The 20,683-nt window shown below is 47.0% G+C and overlaps 1 protein-coding gene across 3 annotated transcripts in view; it reads right to left on the bottom strand.

The window, feature by feature from the left end:
- Nucleotides 1-493: 493 nt before the first annotated feature.
- ALKBH3 (alkB homolog 3, alpha-ketoglutarate dependent dioxygenase) overlaps nucleotides 494-20,683 on the bottom strand; it is a 40,009-nt gene continuing 19,819 nt past the window's right edge. For 2 of the 3 annotated variants that reach the window (XM_040980138.1, XM_040980139.1), the window contains exons 9-10: nucleotides 1,813-1,911; nucleotides 495-1,125 (exon numbers count right to left, since the gene is read on the bottom strand). In XM_040980138.1, the coding sequence (XP_040836072.1) occupies nucleotides 1,033-1,125; nucleotides 1,813-1,911 (192 nt within the window). In that variant the 3' untranslated portion in view covers nucleotides 495-1,032. Of the gene's footprint in view, nucleotides 1,126-1,812; nucleotides 1,912-20,683 lie in introns of all 3 variants that reach the window. The other variant, XM_040980140.1, reaches the window with a different exon arrangement.

Genomic DNA, 20,683 nt, shown 5'->3' with positions numbered 1-20,683 from the left:
GCTGGGTTTTCTATATCTTGGTTTGGGATCCTTCTGGCACGTTGCTGCTGAGTCAAGGGGTTAAGAAGACACGTGTTTTTCTGATGCAAGAAGGGGCAGCCACTGTGTTCTGTTTTGGGAACTTTGGTGACATCACAGCCTAACCCTTGAACCTTGGTTAACGTGTGTGTAAGAGAAAACATTGAGTCAGAAGACAGCCTGAGTCACGGGCTACTGCAATCCAAGGAGAAGGCAGCTATTGGGTAGCTAAGTCTATTCCCTGCAGGACTGCTCCTGCTTCTGTTTGGCTGGGGTGTCAATGACCCCAGTGGTTCCCTAGGGGAAACTGATCCATGTGGAGCAGCTGATGTTAGCAGAGCTTTTTGGTCAGTCCCAGCCTGCCACTTCCCCGAATCGTCTTCAGTTATTCCTCCCTGTGCAGGGGACAGCTTGCGTGTGTTGTCACAGCGGTCCAGCCGGTCACACTGCCTTCACTTTGCATCCCAGGAAGATGGATGGTGAGGAGACGCATTTCAGCAGAGTGTCTCCATCGCCACTGCGTTGACACACAGGGCAAGACACGGAAGAATCAGGGCAGACTTGAGCCAAGCCTGCAAGGCCACCTCTGTTTGGGTGTCAGCAGAAGCCATCTACCTTACAGAAGGCTACAGTCACTGACACATATTTATGCCTCTATCTCGCTGGCGTCACGCGGAAGCCACACGTGCAGACTTTCTGTGGAGGCCCAAGTCCATTCATATTTCCCCAAATGACAGCAGGGAGGGTGGGAGAAAAACTGCTTAAGCAGAAAAGCAGCCACACAGCCAGTTTTAATTTGCCTAAAGATAACATGCGATTCTGAGACAGAGTGAGGAGAAGACATTTCCATGGCACACACATGGCCGCCCAGAGCTGCTGGCTCGGAGCTGAGAGCAAGCCTCGCAACACGGGCCACATGACCGTCCCTGAACTGAGCCCCCACTGCCTCAGGACACTTCCTGTCGAAGCAGGTGGGCGCTGGTTCCTTGTGGCGTCGCTGTGACAGATGTCCCATCAGCGGGTGGCCCCTCTTGGATCCGGATAAACTGTCCGAAAGGTCAGGTTCACTCTCGGCTCCCTCGAGTGGTACTCCTTGGGCACTCGATGCTAAATGGAAATACCAATTACTTGCAGACATAAGTACGTGTACATACAGAGTTCAAAATGATGTCAAAGTGATTCATAAGGAGACACAAATATTGTTTGTTTATCCTTTCTTAAACAAGTTAAGGGTAAGCATGTGAAAGTCCTCAGGAGAAAGGCCTCTTTTGCAAATTATTTTCCATGCTGAACCTGCTGTGCCAGGCTGGTGCCCTGGGGGGCCCAGACAATCCCACCTTTTCCACTGCCACTCTTCCTCCATGATGTCTGTCAGCTCGCCACACCTTGTGAGAAAAAACACAGGTGTGGAGGAGATTCACAAAAGATGCCAGCCTGAGGAGGGTCTGGCCTGGCTGTGGAGCTGTGCAGCCCAACACATCTAGAAGGCACTTGAAACAGGATTTAGAACATATGAGCCATCTTTACAGAGGTCAGCAGGCAAGTATGTGGCTGGTGGTGATCATGGTGGGCAATGCAGATAATACTTCTAGCATCATGGCAAGTTCTGTTGCCCATGGTGGTTGCAGAGGCACAGTAGATTGTTCCTAGGAGCCAACCTGCTTGGAAGCAATGGCCTTTTACCACCTCTTGCTTGTTATAAAAACAACTAACTGGCTTTGCACCGTATGATCTCTTAGAAACCAGCTCTCCTCCCCCGCCCGGATAGGCACACATGTCACCAGCCATCCTCACCTGCCAGTCAGCTTGGGTAGCTCCCTCCATGATTAACAAGGTTCCGTGGTCCAGAGGTATCTTCACTCTCTCCACATAGGTGTAGTCTCCATTCTCTTCCTGGAAGACAGCATTCGCTGCACTTGGCTTATGTGTCCAGGGCACAACCAGGCCACTGTTTGGACAGCCACTTCACTTCTCTGCCCCTTCACTGATTCACTTGTACAGTGAGGATGATTATAGCAGTTGTCACACAGAGATGCTGTCCATCACTGAGACCGCACACAGGAACTGCCGGGTTAGCATAGCTGTTACCATGAGTAGCACCAGCCAAGACACAGACAAACTCTAGGAAGGGGTTAGAAGCTATTTATTTGCACAAGAATTCTTTATCTCTGCCTTACGCTATGTTGAATGTATCAACACAATCAACACGCGAAACACGAGCTTTTAAATGTTATTTAGTCATTTATTTGAGAGACGGAAAGAGAGGAAGAGAACAAGCTCCCATCCACTTCTTCACTCTCTGGATGCCCACCACAGCCAGAGCTAGGCTGGGGCCAGAGTCATGCCAGTCTCTCCTGTGGGTGGCAAGAGCCAATGCTTCAGCCACCACTGCCGCTGCCTCCCAGGTTCTGCATTAGCAAGAAGCTGGAGTACTTGGTTTCAAGTCCTGGCTCCAACATGTGACGTGGCATCTTAACTGCGAGGCTAAATACCTCACTCTGAAATATCACCTCATAACAAAGACTTGATCTAAGTTCTATTTCACCTTTTCATAACAGGCTAATTCACTGATTGGCACCCAAGTTAAAATTAGTTACAAGCCTTCCCATGGTTGCTTTGGTGTTCTTTCTTCTTTGTCTCCCCTCTGCTCCCTAACTCCCCTCGCACCCCACCCCCGGCTCGCTGTGCAGCTTCCTATCTCTTTCCACAACAGGCAACAGCATGATTTTCTTAAAGAATGGAGCTTGAGTAGGGACGATGTTACCAAGCCGGGTCTGGCTGTTTAAACCTTTGAGAGTAGATCACAACTCCTGAACATCTTGGACACAAACGCCTTGTGCGTGCACTACCAAACTCCACCCGCAAGCTCACAATCCATGGACGCCCACTACTGCCACAAGTCTTCCCAGCTCACCCAGCACAGTGGTCACAGGTGGTGGCTGCACCTCCCCAACAGCTAACAAGGGCATGCACTAAGAAATCCCTGGCTTCCAGCAGCAAAGAGAAGCTTCCTGATTTCCCCACCCACACCTGGGCAGAACTGCTGGGCCACTCCATGCACTGGTCTCCCTTGCAATGTGAGGGTTCTATTTGGGTGCCTGCAGGGTGGATTCCAGTGTGGTGCTGCGTTTATGTTTATTCTTGCAGGGGTGATTCTGAGAACTTCACTGTTTACAATGACTTCCCTCAGGAAAATCAAAATCAAAACAATAATGAGCTTGCATAAACAATCTAAATTCCAGGCCCCAACCCTTGGCAGGGACTTTGTTGAGCACAGTCATAATTTTTACAGGCAGAAGAGCCAAGCAATGCTTGAAATATCTTGGATTCAGTTGTGTCTGCCACCTTTTTTTGTTCCAGTACTACTTAAGCACCAGAACCTCTGACCACTCAGCCAACCAGTCGGCAGTGAGAGGGTGACCCTGACCTTGGGTGGCCATCTCAGAAAGCAAAAGGCTGATTTTAGACAAACTATGCCAGACAGAGGAGAGGTATTCCCTGCTGAAGAAAAGGCATCAGGAGGAAAGAGAGTGTCCATGAGAGTGGAGGTGGCAGGGCTCCTGAGGCTGAGAAGTCAGCCGCCAGTCGCCAGAGTCAGGCTCAAGAGAACCAGAACTTCTGTGACCTCCTCTATATGCAGGGGGTGTAACATTTTTAATCTGTAAATCAAGTCCAGTCATGAGGGCCAGAGAGTGAGATGAAACAAAGAGGAAGCCACTTCACCACAATACCAGGACAGTTCTAAGGCAAAGATCTCTTAGGACAAGAAAAATATGACTTGGGGTTGTGGGGGTGGCAGGGAGAGGGATTCCAAGGAAGAAAGCACTACAACTCCACTTGGCAACGCAAGGAGATGCGAGGAGAAGCAGTGAATACTCTAATTCCCCCTGGGACAGAGGTGGGAACACGCCTCCCGAGTGGAAGAGAACTCTCCGTGTAAGAGGAGACTATCAGCACTGATGGAAAGGGATGCATGACAGAGCCACATTTACCTGTGCTCTTAAACTCTGGAGATTTCCAATGAGAAAAAGCCTCAGGTTGGTTTGGAATGCATGATGTGCCACACAGCCATGAGCCACACCAGACAGCAGAAGAGGCGGCAGAAGTCCATTAGGTCAATCCCCAAAGGAGACACACACACACACACACGCATGCACACACACAAACAGGGCTCCCTGTGAGAAGTGATGTCATTACTTCACTGCCTGCAGCCTGAGCTTGGGAACACACATTCCTAATTTGCACATGGAGATGGGCAAGGAGTCCTACCAACGCACTAGGGAGCTCATACACGCAACCTTCATTTGAAGGCAGGGTGGCGACAGACCATGGCACCACTCCGAAGCTTCACACTTGATCTTAGCCAAAAGGCCGAGAAGCAACACTACCATCTAGCTTCACAACGGTGCATGGAGACTTGGTATTCCCAGGAAGCAAACAACAGGGCAGCTCAGAAAGCTATGCAGAAATGCACGAGGCTGATAAATAGGTGTGCAGCAGCACAAGTTCGGGTCTGACTCGCACACATCACACATAGTAAAGTTAGCAAAACACATCTCTGGAATCCTTTGGGTTCACTCAGGACTTCAAAACAAAACACACTCTCAGTTAAACCAGTGCTGAAGCTAAAATTTTCCATCCTGGCTCCCAGTTAAAAGAAGCTTTGAGGGTCACAAGTAATCTCCAGGAGGGCTTTTGTTGTTGTTCATGTCCTTGGTTTTCCACACTTCTGAAACCTTACAAATAGAGGGGGAAAGTGAAAAACATGTTTTTCTATTAACGCAGACCTGCATTCTCACTGTCTCCAGCCACAGCCTGTTTCTCTGAATGCTGAAGTGCCCGAATCAATGCCCTTGTAATTAGCCACTCCACGCCTGTCTTCCCAAGGACTCATCTACTCCATGAGGGAAGGCCTGGAGGAACATTCACAGCCTACCGTCCAGACCAATCAATCTATGCTGAATGCCAAGGAAAACTGCCCCCCAAAATTACAGAAAAGTCACCTACCACTCAGAATTCCTACACTGCCCCCCAATATTTCATATATACAATTATGTACTCTTTGTGCTGACACCATATTGTGAACATTTGTCTATATTCTTAGGAATACATTTCAGAAACATGGTTGGAAAGTAGTCCCCCCATATTCCAGGGTGGTAAGTTCTCAGATGGCAGAGAGCAGATAATGCTGAATTCTGTATATAGTTTCCCCCCTATACATATAAGCCTAAGATAACCTTTAATTTAGAAGCAAGGCATATTACAAGATGAACAAAAAGAATCAATGAAGAACAAAGCAATTTAAATTTTTTTAAAATATAATTTAAGAATTGTTTGCTTTTGAAATTTTCCATTTAGTATGGTCAGGCTGCGGTTACCATAGGTAACTGCAACAACAGAAAACAAAATCATAGATAAGGTGTCCTCCTGCGAAACACCACTGCACATGAGCACAGCCTTCCTTCTCTGATCTCACAAATATTCCTGGACCACCTGTGTGTGTCAGGCACCATGCTGGGGCCACTGCAACAGCACTGAAGGGACTGCGACAGACCGGGCTTGACATGCCAGTGCCATTCATGATGTGTTAGAGAAAAGGCCACCCCAGATACACTTGCAGCAAAACATTTCTAAGTGCATTTTTAGGACATCTTTTTAAAAAGACAGTGACTGGATCCCAGGGTATGAATCGTCAGACACTTGATTTCTGTTACCAAATTGCTTTCCTGAAGAGGTTCCAGTCATTTCTTACTCCATCAGGAAATCCAAACAATGCCTATCTTTTAGCTAAACACTATCAACTGATAATGATGGGGGGAAAAAAAAACAACAGCAGCAGCAACAATGAGGGGACAAACGTAATTCAAGTTGAATCTTCTGATTTAGAGCCCAGCTCAAAGCAGTTTCTCAGGATCTACTCATATTTGCTATCTGTTTCTTCTTTTGTGAGCTCTCCCTCCCCGCAGGTCCTCTGCCCACTGTCCTGTGGGGTCGGGGTGGTCTTTTGTACTGCTCTGTAACCATCCACAATACGGTATTTACTCTGTCCCACCTTTTACAAATGCTTTCCTCACTTGGTATTTGTCTTGTAGTTGTTTCTGTTTATGGGATTTTTACAGAAAATAGATCAAAAGTTTGTAGAGTCGCCTTGCTGGTCTATCTTTGGCTCTTTCATGGTTTTTGTGCTTAGAAGGTCTTTTCCCATCCTGATGAAAGTTAAATATACAGCTGCATTTCCTTTTAGTTAAAAAAAAAAACCACCAAAAACACAGAGCTTACAGTTTTTTAGAATTAACTCTTTAACAGACCTGGAATATCTGTTGCTTTCTCTACCCCACCCATGTTTCTTTCCTAAACAGTTTCCAGCTACCTTAGAGGCTTCCAGCAAGACTTTTCTTGGAGCCCCAGCACAATGGCTCAGTGGCTAAATCCTCACTATGCACATGCCAGGATGCCATATGGGCATCAATTCATGTCCTGGTTGTTCTACTTCCCCCCAGCAACTTGTGGCCTGGGAAAGCAGTGCAAGACAGCCCATGTCCTTGGGACCCTATACCTGTGTGGGAGACCGAGAAGAAGCTCCTGACTCCTGGCTTCAGACCAGTTCAGCTCTGGCCACTGAGGCTATTTGGAGAGTGAACCACAGATAGAAGATCTTTCTCTCTGTCTTTCCTTTTTCTACAAATCTACCTTTCCAATAAAAATAAATAAATCTTAAAAAAAAAAAAGACTCAATCAGGATAAGTTCAACCCCTGCATGTGCTTGGATACTGGGTAGGAAGGCAGCACATTACTGCTCAGCATACTCCATAAGGGAGAGCAGAGAGGCAATATTATCCATTACGTCACAGGCAAAGGGAACTGGATGGAAAGCATGTGTTGAAAGCAACGTTTGGTGGGATGCAGGGCTAGGATTTTAAGGTAGCTCTGAAACCAGAGTACATCTGTCTTGCCACGTTAAGCTCTCCGAAGGCTCTGTCTTTCTGCAATCCTCGAATAGCTCGTGTTCTAATTGTATGGCACCCATAGAGCAGTGTCTGTGTTCATGAACACCAGCTATTTGCTGAGAGATGTGGGCTGAGTGCCATGCAGTGGGGAGGGATGACCACGGAGAGTCAGAGGCCTGCATGCAGCTGGTGGCTGTGAGTCTCTGCAGCCCATGGATCCCCTACTTCTTTCATCGCTTTGTCTTTTTCCTGGGAAACTGGTAGAAGTGAATGTTCTAGAAATTTTTTGAGTTAGGAATGTTGACAAGTGACTCCAATCTCTTTTTAAGCACGGGGCATTACATATAAACAAGTCTGGACCAGATGCTGCTCCAAGGCTGCTCAGCTGAGCTACTGATGGCCTCATGTGACTGCTTTCCTTCTCTTCTGGGTCAGTGGCCCCAGGTGGTGCATAAGCTCCTGAGGTCACTTGTCGCTGCTGTCCACTCAGCCACTCTACTGGGCAATTCCTAACTAGAAAGCCCAGGATCCACAGGCTATTTCATGTATTATGGTCCTCATCTCACCCCCGACTAATCAGAAAAGGCAGTTAGGGGCAAAATAAGCTTCCAAATGACTGATCTCAGATAACTGAAGCCAAGTCATCTCTGATTCTTCGGATGAGATAAGTTAAGAAAAAAAAAGAGGAAGAAGAAGAAAGAGACTTCCATCTTCTTACTCAGGAGATCTTTATAAAAACAAAATCCAAATGAGCAGAAAGGCACAGCAAACCAAGAGAAGACTTGTGCTACTTGTTTCCCACAGGAAGCACTTGGTACTCAGTGACTACTTCTTGTTTCTGCAGGGGAGGCATCAGGAGGGCTTCCTGGCTATGGCAGGCCCTTGAAGCCCACAGAGGACTTCAGTTTAACAGGTGGGAAGCCCATCTAAGAGAGAGTCAGGGACAAACTGAGTGGAATGGAATACCCGCTCATGGAATGGTCACAGACCAAGCTGGCTGGGCAGAGCTTCCACAAAGATGTGGCAATCTGGCTAAAGAGTTTCCATCTTACTCCTAAACTTAACTTACTTAGTTTGGAGCAAACTAAGACTTCAGAGGTAGGAAACCAAGTGATGAAGCAACGAACACAGCTCTGTCTCTTTGCCCCTCTTTATTCTCTTACCGCAAGCAAGAACATACAATTCCACAGACTTACATTAGTTTTGGTTCAATGCAACAGTTATCTGAGCTATCTTGGGCAAGTGATTGAACACTGTCTCAGGTGTCTCACCCAAGAATAACGGCACAACATCAGCTTCACGAGATTACTGGAGGATTCAATGGAAAGCACTTAGAACACAGCCAGCTCTATACACCTGTCATTTACTATTCGGGTTTTACTTCTGTCCTTTAGGCAATGCTCAAAGGAGGTTTCCAGCCCAAGCCTGTCGTCTGAACTCCCAGACTCCCACAGTCAATGGCCTACTTCATACCTGGGCATTTTGGGCAGCATGCAGCTTGCATGTAGCAAGAGGAACTCCTTAAACAAGGACAAAAAAAAAAAAACACTCAACACAAAAATTCCTATTCTTCTTCTGAATAAACAACACTTCTACCAACCAACCACTCAAGTCAGACACCTGAGAGTCATACTGGATTTTTAGCCTTCTATTTAAAATATGATTGGCAAGTCCTGTTGGTTTACAGTCAAACATCCTCCTGGCCGAGGCCTTTTACTTCTTGGCATCAGCACTGCTGCCTTGGTCCACAGCAGCAGCCTCTCACGGAGACGGCTGCATCACCCTCGAGTCACCCACTCTTGCCTCCATCCAACTGTTACTCACATTGCAGCTGGAGTGATCTCTTAAAAATGCATACCAGATCAAGTCATAACCCACTTACTCTCACTGCACTCACAACGAAATCCCCAACTGAGACCTAACCACAAGCTGTCATCATTTCTCTTGTTTTATGTGACCACTGTCTAGCTCTGGCGACTTCCATGAGAACCGTGTTTCTCATGGTCACTGCTATATTCCCCTGGCTGAGCTGAGTACTTCCCATGCAGTAGGTGCTCAATTATTATTGGGAGGAGGAGGGGTTGCGGAGTGAGGAAAAAGGGAGGGAGGGAGGAAGAAGCAGAGAGAGCGCTATTCCTGAAAATAATATCTGGCACAATACAGAGGGTAAAGGTTAGAAATAAGGACATCAGAGTAGAAAAAGATCACTTTAGTATTTTATACATGTGGCAAAAAAAAAAAAAAAGGAACACCTGGAATGAATATATGAAGATCATTACTGTGAGAACATATTTAATCAGAACACACAATATGTTGTTAAGTGCTCGGGGCATAATGACACAAAAGAAAGGGGTCTCGTCCATATGGTGTTTACCATCTACATCTGTTTATAATCTTCTAAAAGCTAATGTAGGGCCCGGCGCGATGGCGCAGTGGTTAAGGTCCTCGCCTTGCAGGCCCAGGATCCCATATGGGCGCCGGTTCTATCCCAGCAGCCCCGCTTCCCATCCAGCTCCCTGCCTGTGGCCTGGGAAGGCAGTTGAGGACGGCCCAAGCCTTTGGGACCCTGCACCTGCGTGGGAGACCCAGAAGAGGCTCCTGGCTTTGGACGGGCATAGCATCTGCCGTTGCGCTCACTTGGGGAGTGAATCATCGGAGGGAAGATCTTCCTCTCTGTCTCTCCTCTCCTCTCTGTATATCTGCCTTTCCAATAAAAATAAAATAAAAATCTTTAAATATAAAAAAAATCAAAATGTCTGGATTAAAAAAAAAAGCTAATGTAGAGCAAGATAACAGAATATGGGGCCAGCTCGGTGGCATAGGCTAATCCTCCACCTGCACGTGCTGGCATCTCATGTGGGTGCCAGTTTGTGTATCATTTGCTCCACTTCCAATCTTTGCTTATGGCCTGGGAAAGCACTGGAGGATGGCCCAAGGTCTTGGGCCTCCTCACCCACGTGGAAATTCAGGAAGAAACTTCTGGCTCCCAGCTTTGGATTAGCTCAGCTCTGGCTGTTGTGGGCATTTGGGGAGTGAACCAGCAGATGGAAGATCTATCTGTCTCTCGTTTAAAAATAAATAAATAAAAATAATAAGAGTCAACAGTAGTCTTGAATATTCAATTTAAGTGACTAAAGGTAAAGGAAGAGACCTCAAAGGAGACAGAGCAGTAGCCAATGAGAACTGCACGAAAATAAACAAGATAGTATTTCAGAAGCCAAGAGAAGGAGGAATAAGAGGAAGAAATGGACACTGATGGAGATCACCAGAAAGAAGATATGTTGGAGGAAGGGCCAGTGTATTTAATTTGACGTCAAAAGGTATCTGCATAAATTTTAGGTGAGTGGTGGGAGGAGCTTAAGAGCAGGTGTCTGAAGAGTAGGTTAAGTAAGGGGGACTGCCAATGTGGACAACTCATTCTAGAAACTGCTTCAAAAACAATGAGGAGAGGGCCCGGCGCGGTGGCGCAAGTGGTTAAGTCCTCGCCTAGCACGCCTGGGATCCCATATGGGCGCCAGTTCTAATCCCGGCAGCCCCGCTTCCCTTCCAGCTCCCTGCCTGTGGCCTGGGAAAGCAGTCGAGGACGGCCCAAAGCTTTGGGAACCTGCACCCGCGTGGGAGACCCGGAAGAGGCTCCTGGCTTCGGATCGGCATAGTATCGGCCCGTTGCACTCACTTGGGGAGTGAATCATCGGACGGAAGATCTTCCTCTCTGTCTCTCCTCTCTGTATATCCGCCTTTCCAATAAAAAATAATAAAAATAAATCTTTAAAAAAAAAAAACAATGAGGAGAAAAAAACGGAAGTTAGAACAACCACTGGGTCAAAAAAAGTTTTCCTCTGTGTTTGTGTTTAAAGATGAGAACATCTTGGTGAGTACGCCGAGAGGTGAAATCTGGACAACAGGGCGGGCCAGGGCCCCACCTGCTGCCAACATCGTGAGGTGGATGGGATTGGGAGGGGGGACCTTGGGGTCGGGGGTTAACAGACTGCTGGAAGGTCTCAGGCCAGGTATGTCTTCATGCTCGGAGCCCTGATTCCAGCCACCACGTACATGTGGTGAGCTGTCCCCGGGCGGCCAGTGTGCCATTTGGCACCAGGCTCTGCCTGTTGGCCGCCCAGTGGCAAGTTCTGGGATTTGGAGGCTATGAATTGCTTCTTGGGCACCTCCATGTTGAGCCCACTGTGCTTCTGGGTTGCAAATCAATCCTGAAGACTCCTAATGACAGAGTAACTTTTCATTTGAAGGTAAGCAAGGGTACTGAGATCTGGTAGTTTGGAGGAGAGGGACCAGATGACCTTTATGGGTAAGACTGACATACCCTCCTTTGAGTCCTATGTAGAACTTGTTATCACTAAACAATGCTGATCACGTACACCAGTCCATGTAAAAGCTAAGGCTGGGGCTTGTCTATCAGGACCATATCCTAGTACACGACATAATGATGGATCAGGATACAGGTCACATTAGGCAGGGTCATGATATTAACTAGCACATGAGAGAACCGTATCCGGGGTAGACTCTGTGGGGGATGTGTGGGCCAAACCCTGTGGAAATACTAGCCCCACTGGTTAGTTCAAGAGTTGGGGTGGTGATGGACTAAGCTAGGTATGAACAAGGAGCCTGCCATCACTCACAGGTAAAGGAACCAACAGTCTGGGCTGATCAAGGCAGCAGAACATGAATGTGCATCCTAAATAGGGTGTGGGGTGGGCCGGGCTGCAACGTTCACCAGCTCATACAAGGCCAAATGGAAGGCCAGACTGTGCCGAACACTGGCCTAACACCCACTGACATGTTTGAGAACTGGGTCTGGGAGTGGGTCAAGTGGAGGAACTTGGGAAACTCCCCTGGTGGGTTATAGCTCCCACTGATAAACACCTGGTCCAGATCTGGGTGTCGGAGAAGCAGGGCAAAGTAGCTCCAATGGCTGGCTAATGTGTGGACTGGGTGGACAGGGGAGGACTGAGCAATCCTTAGCTCACAAGCAAAAATAGAAATCAGGATGGAGCACAGGTCATGCCGAACTAGGCTCTTACACCTACTGGTCTGCATGAGCCAGAGACGCTAAGCCACAGCATCTAAGGCAAAGACCAAGACAGGTGAGGGACTATGCCAAGCTGAGTCAGAGCAGCCACTGGCATGCACGTGATCTATGGCTGGGAACAGGCCCAGTTGGGGAGCTAAGGGGACACCCTAGATGGGTTGAGATTCCCACTGAGGAGCACAGGGGCTGGAGTGGGGGCTGTGTTCCAGTCTGGATGTGGCTGCAGTATCCTTTGGCACAAGTGTGGAATGGGACTGGATGTACCAAGCTGGGCTAGACTCCAACACCATCTGGTGCTCTGGAGGACCAGGGTAATGTGGGATGGACTAGGCTAGGTCTCTGCCCTTACCGAGCATGTGTGAGCTGTGTTGGGTATGGATTAGCCTTGGCTGGGCTGAAACATCCAACAATAAGAACCAGATTGGGTTGAAGGCCAGTCAGGAAAGGGCACTGTTCCTGATAGGATAGGAGGTGGACTGAGTAGGGCTGGCTCATGGACCCCCTGGTATGTGCAAAATCTGGCACTGGGAGAGGTTCTGACGGAGGAGCCTGGGCAACTCCTCTGGTAGGACACAGTCCCTGTAGGTAAGCGCAAGAAGCACAATAGGAAACAGTCCAGAACAGGCCATGGAAAGGTACCCACTGGCATACATTTGGCATGGATCGGGGGCAGACCAGGCTGAACCAGTTCACATCACCTGCTGACGAATCAGAGCACCAGAATAGAATGTGGGTCAAGCCAGATTCGGTCGCAACAAACACCAGTGCACATTACAGAATGCAAAGGTGAGATGACCCGTACCAGATGTGGCCATAGCACCCATAAAGCACACGTGAGAACCAGGGAGGGAGGGGGCAGAGCCAGCAGGGGAAATGCAGCTCCCCTGCTAGACAACCACTCCCACTGGAGAGCGTGGGTTGGGATGGGGGCAGACCAGGCCAGGCAGGGCTACAACACCTGTGGGCCTCATGTGAACTAGATCAGGGAAAAGTCAGGCTTGGTTGACTGTCTCTACTGGTGCAAGCAAAAATTAGTCTGAGTGAAGGTTGGTTGGGCTTCAATGCAGCACCAACTGGCAGGGGCTGGTACTGGAGGCTAAACCTGTCAAGTTAAACTCCAGAACCACCTGGAGAGTGCATAATCTGGGAGTGGGAGTGGCCTAGAAGAGAAATAGTGGGCACCTCCCTCTTGAGTTATCACTCCCACTGGAGGGCATGAAAACCAGGACAGGGGCAGACCTGGCTGGACAGGACGGCACCCACCAGCATGTGCATGGGCTGGATAGTGGGCCCAGTTGGGTTGAACCAGGCTTCAGTGCCCACTGACATGTAGAAGAGATGAATGGGATGTGGGAGAGACTGGACTAGTCTGCAGTACATACAAGCCATCACGGGAACCAGGGCAGGGGGTGGCCCTCGTGGGGGTTATTGTGGGTTGCCCCAACTAGGCTGCAGCTCCCACTGGTTTGTGTGAGGACCGAATGTGTGCTGGGCAGAATCAGGCTGGACTGCAACACCCATTGGTTCCAGTGGAAGACAGGGCTGGAAAACAGAACCGATCCAGCAACTGCAACCACCAGCTGATTGGGGCAATGAACTGTACTCGGTCCTGTACTTGCAAGTACACACAAGAATCTGGTCTGGGATCACCTTGGACAAAGTTTCTTAGGGATCTCCCCAATAGAACTGCCGGATTCAGAACCCATGGTCAGCAAGAAGTGCAAGTGCCAGAGCTGAGCCTCCTCAGAGGCTCAGACGGAGCAGAGGTGAGCATAACCAGCAGCATGTGGAAGATATGGCAGTCTATTGGAACCTGCAGAGGATACCTGGCATCCTAACAGAGGACAGAACAAATCAATCAACTACCCCAGCCATATGTTGGCAGTGAAAAACTGGACAAACAGAGACTCTAAGGTGGACTACATCAATCAGTGCATTCTGCAGCAATTTCATCGTGCTTGGAATGGCAAGATTGGCAGCAATTCATAACTGTTGAACTATCAAAACCACTTGAGCAAGACCCTCAGAGCATGCACCACATTGGGGACCTGGGATGGGTGGGAGACTGGGTGGGGCTTCTCCCTTTACCTCCCCCTTTATCCCAAATACAGAAAAAAATGTGGAAATAATAGTCTTACCCACTTTCCTATAGCCCTTGAACCTTTGTGCCCTAACTAACTATGTAAAGATTGTCAAAAATAAAGAAAAAAAGATTGGAACAGATTTCTTAGCCTTCTAGTTGAAGGATCAGCTGCCTGCTGAGTATAGGATCTTTCGCAAATAGAAATGATAGGTGAAAACTAAATGCAGCTTCTTACTTAACATGGGCCGAACGTCTCCTTACCAGCCCAATCACTCAACTTATGGCATGGCGATAAGGACTGTCTTTCATCACTTTATTTTTAAATTTGTTTTCCCAAATTGTGATGATGCCTTGCCCTGGAGAACCTGGCTGGGTTCCAGACTGCTTCACGACTCATGCAAGCTTGCAGCTCTATTTGGGTGCCAAAGTTGCTGCGACAGTACTGATACAAGAACACAGCTGGACTTTTTGTTCATAGGGGTAATATATTTGTAAAATCACACATAAATAGGACATGTTGGATCTAGAAATGATGGAGAAAAAAAATAAAACTGCAACCCCACTAAGTCATCTCCACAGTGATTCTGCTGACTCAAACTGCACTTGAAACGATAGCATCCTTAGCATCGATCTGAAATACATTACTTTAAAAACAGAAGCAGCTATTTCTGAAATCAGATCTGCTAAAGCAAGAGTCCAGCTGGAAAGCAGATTTGAAATCACTGAGGATGGGGTTCAAATGGTTTTAAATTAACTTGCCACATACAGGTAGTTGTGTTTTAATCAAATGCCTTCCTGATTTTTAGCCTTCACTTGCGTTGCAAGGCTCTGATGAGGCAAATGAGAAGAGCAGGCGGAAGGGATCTGAATGTGCAGCCAATCCGATAATGCTAACACCCAGCGATCTTCCTAGTTTCATGATGTGAGATCTCCCTACCACTTCACTCACTCACAGGACAGCCTGCGGGAAGCCTTAGCAGGTGCTAGCAGCAGCAAAGCCTCTTTCCACCAGCATCAAATGCAGAGCACTACTGCCTAAACCTGCAGCCAGGAATCCACCTTTCCTTCTCAACAGGACACACTGGAAAGTAGATGAAAATGAGGATGCTGTACCTGCTGACTGTATTCTCTCTTCAGGATGACTATTGATTCAGCTGTGGGAGTGGGAAGCTACTAAAAATTAAGTAAAAACACACTCAGCTTGACATGCAAAGTTGTAGCCATTCCAGCTACCCTGAACTTGCACGTGAAATCAGAATTAATGTGACCAATGTTCCCTTTTTGGCAATACATTATTTCTAAAAAGTATATCTTATGAGAACTGGTGTCTCTTGGAAGAGCTTCCGCCCCAGGCAGTAGCACCAACATATACCCTGTGCATTCAGCAACAAATTCCACCATGATTGACAGCCGGCTGGCCCTGGTCACTGGCACAGATGCCAAGTCTCTCCAGCCAGTCATTAACACCAGAAAACTCATTCTCAAATTCTTCCTGGACAGAAAACCTGGTCAGACACAATCCCCCACCATTCCCATGCTCCCACATCCTTCCATTGTGTCCTTTGAAATTCCTGTTCCCAGATGAGCAAACTTGTCTATAACCTTCAGCTCAGTCCCTCTGTTTTCTTATCCTATTCGGAAATCTGGCTGACTCTTCTAGAAGACTATAAATCTTCATCCCCCTACCATGCCCCACTTCTCTGCCTCGATCCAGGTATATATATTCACTATCTATCAACCTTCTCCATTGGTCTCCTTGCTTCTAATCTTGTTCTAGTCTAGTTTATGCTCCATGGAATAGCAACAGTGACCTTTTAAAATTGCTAATCGACCATGCTATTCTTCTGCTTAACACAACCCAGTGGCTTCCTGATGTACTTAAAACACACTCCTTCCTGAGGCTTCCCTACCCACTTTCCCAATCAACACTGCTCCTCCCCTGCTCCACTGTCACCCTCAACACACTGTGCTTTTTTCCGCCTCACTGAGGCAGCCATTCTCCATGCACGTGTGACTTGGGAGAGTTCAGGAAGTCATCTGGAGACATAGAAATATAATTAAAAGTATGGCAAAGAGGATTTAAAAAAAACCCTATTATTGGGGCAGGCTGGTAAAAAGTCAGGTATGAGAACTTGAGATTTCATACCTAATCATGCAGAAACACCATAAATACTTGGGGAAGAAGCTGCCCTCATGAAAGCACTGTCACTACTGCAAATACAAAACTGGGAGGCTCTTTACAAAAGTTCATCATTCCCAAGGGAGTCAGGTCAGGGATCCCACTCTAAGCCAATAAAGACTCCACGTCCCAGAGTATTTTCAGGTCTGAAGAAATTCAAATTCTGCCAGAATTACCTGTCTCTATCCAGACAGCTAGCGCTCTCTTTCTCTCTCTCTCTCTCATTCTCTCTTTCTCTCTCATTAGCCCACCCACAACCTCCCAAGAGGACTCATAAACCCCATGGCCATTGCTGACCCACTGGCTGCCTCAACCTCACAGAGCCTCACTGTCCTCTCTTGGGAATGCCGTCTGGCAGGCCAAGGCAGCCTTGCCCTTGAGCTTCAGGGCTGCTCATTTCCTGTGTCGATTTCCACATCTGATCAGTCACCATGACATCTACCATCTATTACAGCTTAGAAAATTCACTGATGACTGCAACAACTTTCCTGGGAAAACTTTTCTACTATTCCCATGAAGGAGCTACCAATTGCATTCTCGTTTACATGGAATATGTATAAAGGAGGCAGATGAACGCTTTGGACCTACCAGAGAAAGAAACAAGAGATAAATCCTGGTTTTCTGAATATCAGAGTGAATGTTTAAAAGACCATGGTGTTCAACACTTTGTTTCAAGCATTTCTTTTAATCTCTCATGACAGCTGCCACTGTGACCAGAAGACGGGCTAACAGGAAGGATGGGTGTCAGCAGTAGGGACTGGTGGCCAAGGTGGCTGCTCAGTCATCACCTTACAAAACACTCCACAGCTCCAGCAGAGCTTGCTTCCAAACATAAGCTATTTTGGATTCTAATATCCTCATTTTTTTTTCCTAAAGTCCTAGGTAAAAACATCAATACTTAACATCAGACTGATCTATTTATACACCAATCTTCTGGCAGGGTATTTTTAAATCAACAACACAACCACAGTTAGCAAGAGTGGTACTAGGACCTTCAGCTCATTGCTTGCTCTGAGTCTTTCCTGTTAGACCTGCTCTTACAGTTATCACTTCCAGTGATGCCAACAATGTGACAGCCTAGTACCCACCAGCATGTACCAGTGCACTGCCTGCCTGCCTGCCTTCCTGGCCTGGTTCTCTAGTTACGAAGTTTAAACACTATCAGGAGTCTTCTGGATAAAGTGTGACAGCTCAGCCAGGTTGTCTGTGGGACTCTCCTTAATGAGCAGTAAAGAAACACTGTAAACCAAGTGCCACCCCAGCTGCTCATTAACCTGTGACAGTGTAAAACCTTGCCTGCTCTGTGTAGACAGGCAGAGACAGTCTCAGTGCTCCTGACTGCCCCTCTACCCCAATCTGAAATCCCACGTGTAAACTGCCCCTGGACAGCCCTTCCTTCCTCTATGGCAGTCCCTTCTTCGCTTTGTGGTCTCAAGGTTCCTTCCCAGCTTGGAGGTCATCGTGTGTTTCCTCCAGTGCCAGACAGCGACTGAAATGGGCCCATCATTGAACAGAGACTTCCGAGAGCTGGTGAGAGAAAGGCCCCACCACCCGAGGAGCATGGAAGCCCTCTGTGGTTGTAAAATTCAGCTGATGAACAGCAGCATTCATCCAGGGGGTAATTTGCTAGAAAAACAAGGCTTTTGGCATCTAAACCTCCAGTGCATCACAAACTTCCTGCTATTATCTAATAACCCCCCCTCCACACACACAGCCATCACTGTTTCCATGGTAACCGACAGAGAAATAGCAGCCTGCCAAATGGCTTTTGTAGTTCCTCTTCCAGCTTGTTCTTCAGTATAGAATTAATGCTGGGAAAAGAACCAGGATAATCATTGCAAACAGGGACATGAGGCAGTCTGAAAAGTACAAGTGGATTTGGGACAAGGAGTATGGAGAAGATTTGAAGAATCCAGTCTGATGGAATAAAAAAGGTCTACTGAAGCATAAATGGCAAACTTTACTTTGAACTTGAGTCAGTACAGCCTGACATTGGCTAGAACACAAGTAGGACACTCTTCACCCAGTCTTTTCCAGAGAAAGGCCTAAGTGACAGCAGGACTGAACAAGTCTACTGTGCCCACCACATTTCACGCTCAGTAAAAGAAATGATGATGTGCTGTCAAGCAGTGGGCTGACAGAACTGGACGACAGGAGAGTGAAGAGAGGATGAATGAAATGTTCCATCCCTGAGATGATGCACCTGAGCCGCCCGCATGAATCAGAGAGGCCCTGGCACTCAGGAAACATCTCAGCATCAAGCACAGTGAGGGACCATCGCCAATGCAGCAGGTGGCAGATGTGCAGCCACGGGGATCTGTTGAAGGTGCCAGATTGTTGACCAAACAACTCTGCAAGGCTGGAGAAGTTCAAATTTATAGAAGAACCAAGACTACCACTTCTTGAACAAAACCCAAAACAGTCGCCTTTCTGTCTCCTAACTGGGTATCTGAATGAAGCACTAGGAATCTCACGATTCCGGGGACAATTGGGACTCCAGTAAAGGAGGTATTAACTGCTCAGGTGAGAGGTCAACGTTCACAAGGATTCCCTCTCCCAGCCTGTAGTGTACTCAAAGGGCTTGCTGTCACACAGGAGAACAATGACATACAGTGACAGCCTGAGACAGGCCCGAGAGTGACGGTGATCAGAGTTCTACAAATCCCACACAGAAGGTATCTTCTACTTATTAACCCACATTTTTAACACAGTCATGTGTCAGAGCTATCACCTGACATGAGAAAAGCAGACAAAAGTTTGCAATCATTATTTCCTTCTGGTTCTTAGGAAGAGGTTCGTTTATAATAATGTAAACACGTGTACCCTGAGAAACACTTCCAGAGGAGTCAAGATGGAGAATGCCTCTGCACTTACAGCTTAGCTCCATCTGGCATGCACTAGATTTGTTTTTTCTTTTTATTAGTTTTTTTTTTTTTAGGAAACCTGAAAAAATCTTTCCAAAGGTTTAATCTTGTATTGTGTTCACTTAACAATGGAAATTATAGGCTCAGTTGCAGCAAGGGGTGGGGAGAGGGAGGGGTTGGCATCATTTTTTAAGCTATATATATTTGTAAATGTGATTACAATTGCATATATTAACATTCAACTTCCTCATCTTAAACAAAAGCTGAGAAATACACAAAAACTACATTAAATTCGATCATAGTTAAAACTGCACCAGACACCAAAACTTAAACAAGTCCCTAACCTGAGGTACTGACGTGTTTACATTCCTTCCAAAATCCATTTCCTTAGCCAACTTCGTTTCACGAAGTCAGGCAAGTGGTCTCAATGAGTAGATCTGCATTTTCCCCCAACGGGCTGTCGGTGTTCTGGTAAAGACAATGACAGGGCTCAGGGATTCTGAGTGTCTGATGGGCTGTCCCTTGGGCCCATCAAAAAGGACTCTAAGAGCCCTGAGAAGAGGGAGCATCCGCAGGAGAATCCTCCCTCTTAAACACAGACTTTGCTCTGACTGGTCACCCCCGGAAGTGACCTTGGACATTGGACGTGGTGGCACTTGAGGGTCTCTGTTCACACATTAGTGCTCTATCACATAACATCAATAGATGAGCACACGAAATGATTTTTACACCACCATCAGATTTCTTAAGTACCGTTTTAGCAGGAAGTGGGCCTTTATCACCACCTATTATGTGATGCTTTCGCGAGAGAGTCAACAGCCTCGGGTGCCCAGAGAGGCGGGGAGGAGGCAGGACCTGGCTGCCAGAGCTGGAAAATCACCTAGAAGGTGCACTCAGGATTCTTCAGCTCCAAATGTATAAAGAAGCCAAAAGAAAATGTAAAAGGAGGTGGTGGTTTCTGAACACTGTACAATCTAGAAAGTAACTATAAAGTAGAGACAAAAGTTTTGAAGATTTTTATGAAAGCATTTCTAAAAGTTCACAGAAACATACATACATTTTAATGTGTAAGTTTACTTTGGCGCAAAAGAAAAAGAGCCTTTTGACATAAAAATGCTTTTATGATAAATGGAAAATGCATATTATGAGGAAAAAAACTGCACGGATTTCAAAATTTTTAGCACCAAAATAAACTCGTAGTTTAGTTTCTCTTTCTATGAACTTTGAGAAGTAGGCTCATATAGAGCATGGCTTATTTGCCAAGCAGAAGGATGGCAGATATCTCCAGCAGGGAGGCATGGCACCAGCACGCACCACAGGAGCTTCATGAATAGAAAGATGATGCCATCTCATCCATTTACTGTCACAGCCCCCCTGTACCCAGGGCCATGCTGGGCAGAAAGCTCAAGTTCCATGTGTCTGGATTAAGAAGGAGGTCTGAACTTCAATAATGAAACACACAGTATTTTTTTCACTCATGCAAAAAGTTTTACAAAGATAAGACAAGCTCTTCATGTTTGTGAACTTGGGGGATTTCACTGGGCA

Source organism: Ochotona curzoniae, unplaced genomic scaffold (assembly GCF_017591425.1).
Source record: "Ochotona curzoniae isolate NIBS_2020 unplaced genomic scaffold, NIBS_Ocur_1.0 contig_3432, whole genome shotgun sequence".
In the NCBI taxonomy this organism is placed as follows: Eukaryota; Metazoa; Chordata; class Mammalia; order Lagomorpha; family Ochotonidae; genus Ochotona; species Ochotona curzoniae.
This window is presented reverse-complemented; position numbering and strand designations above follow the sequence as displayed.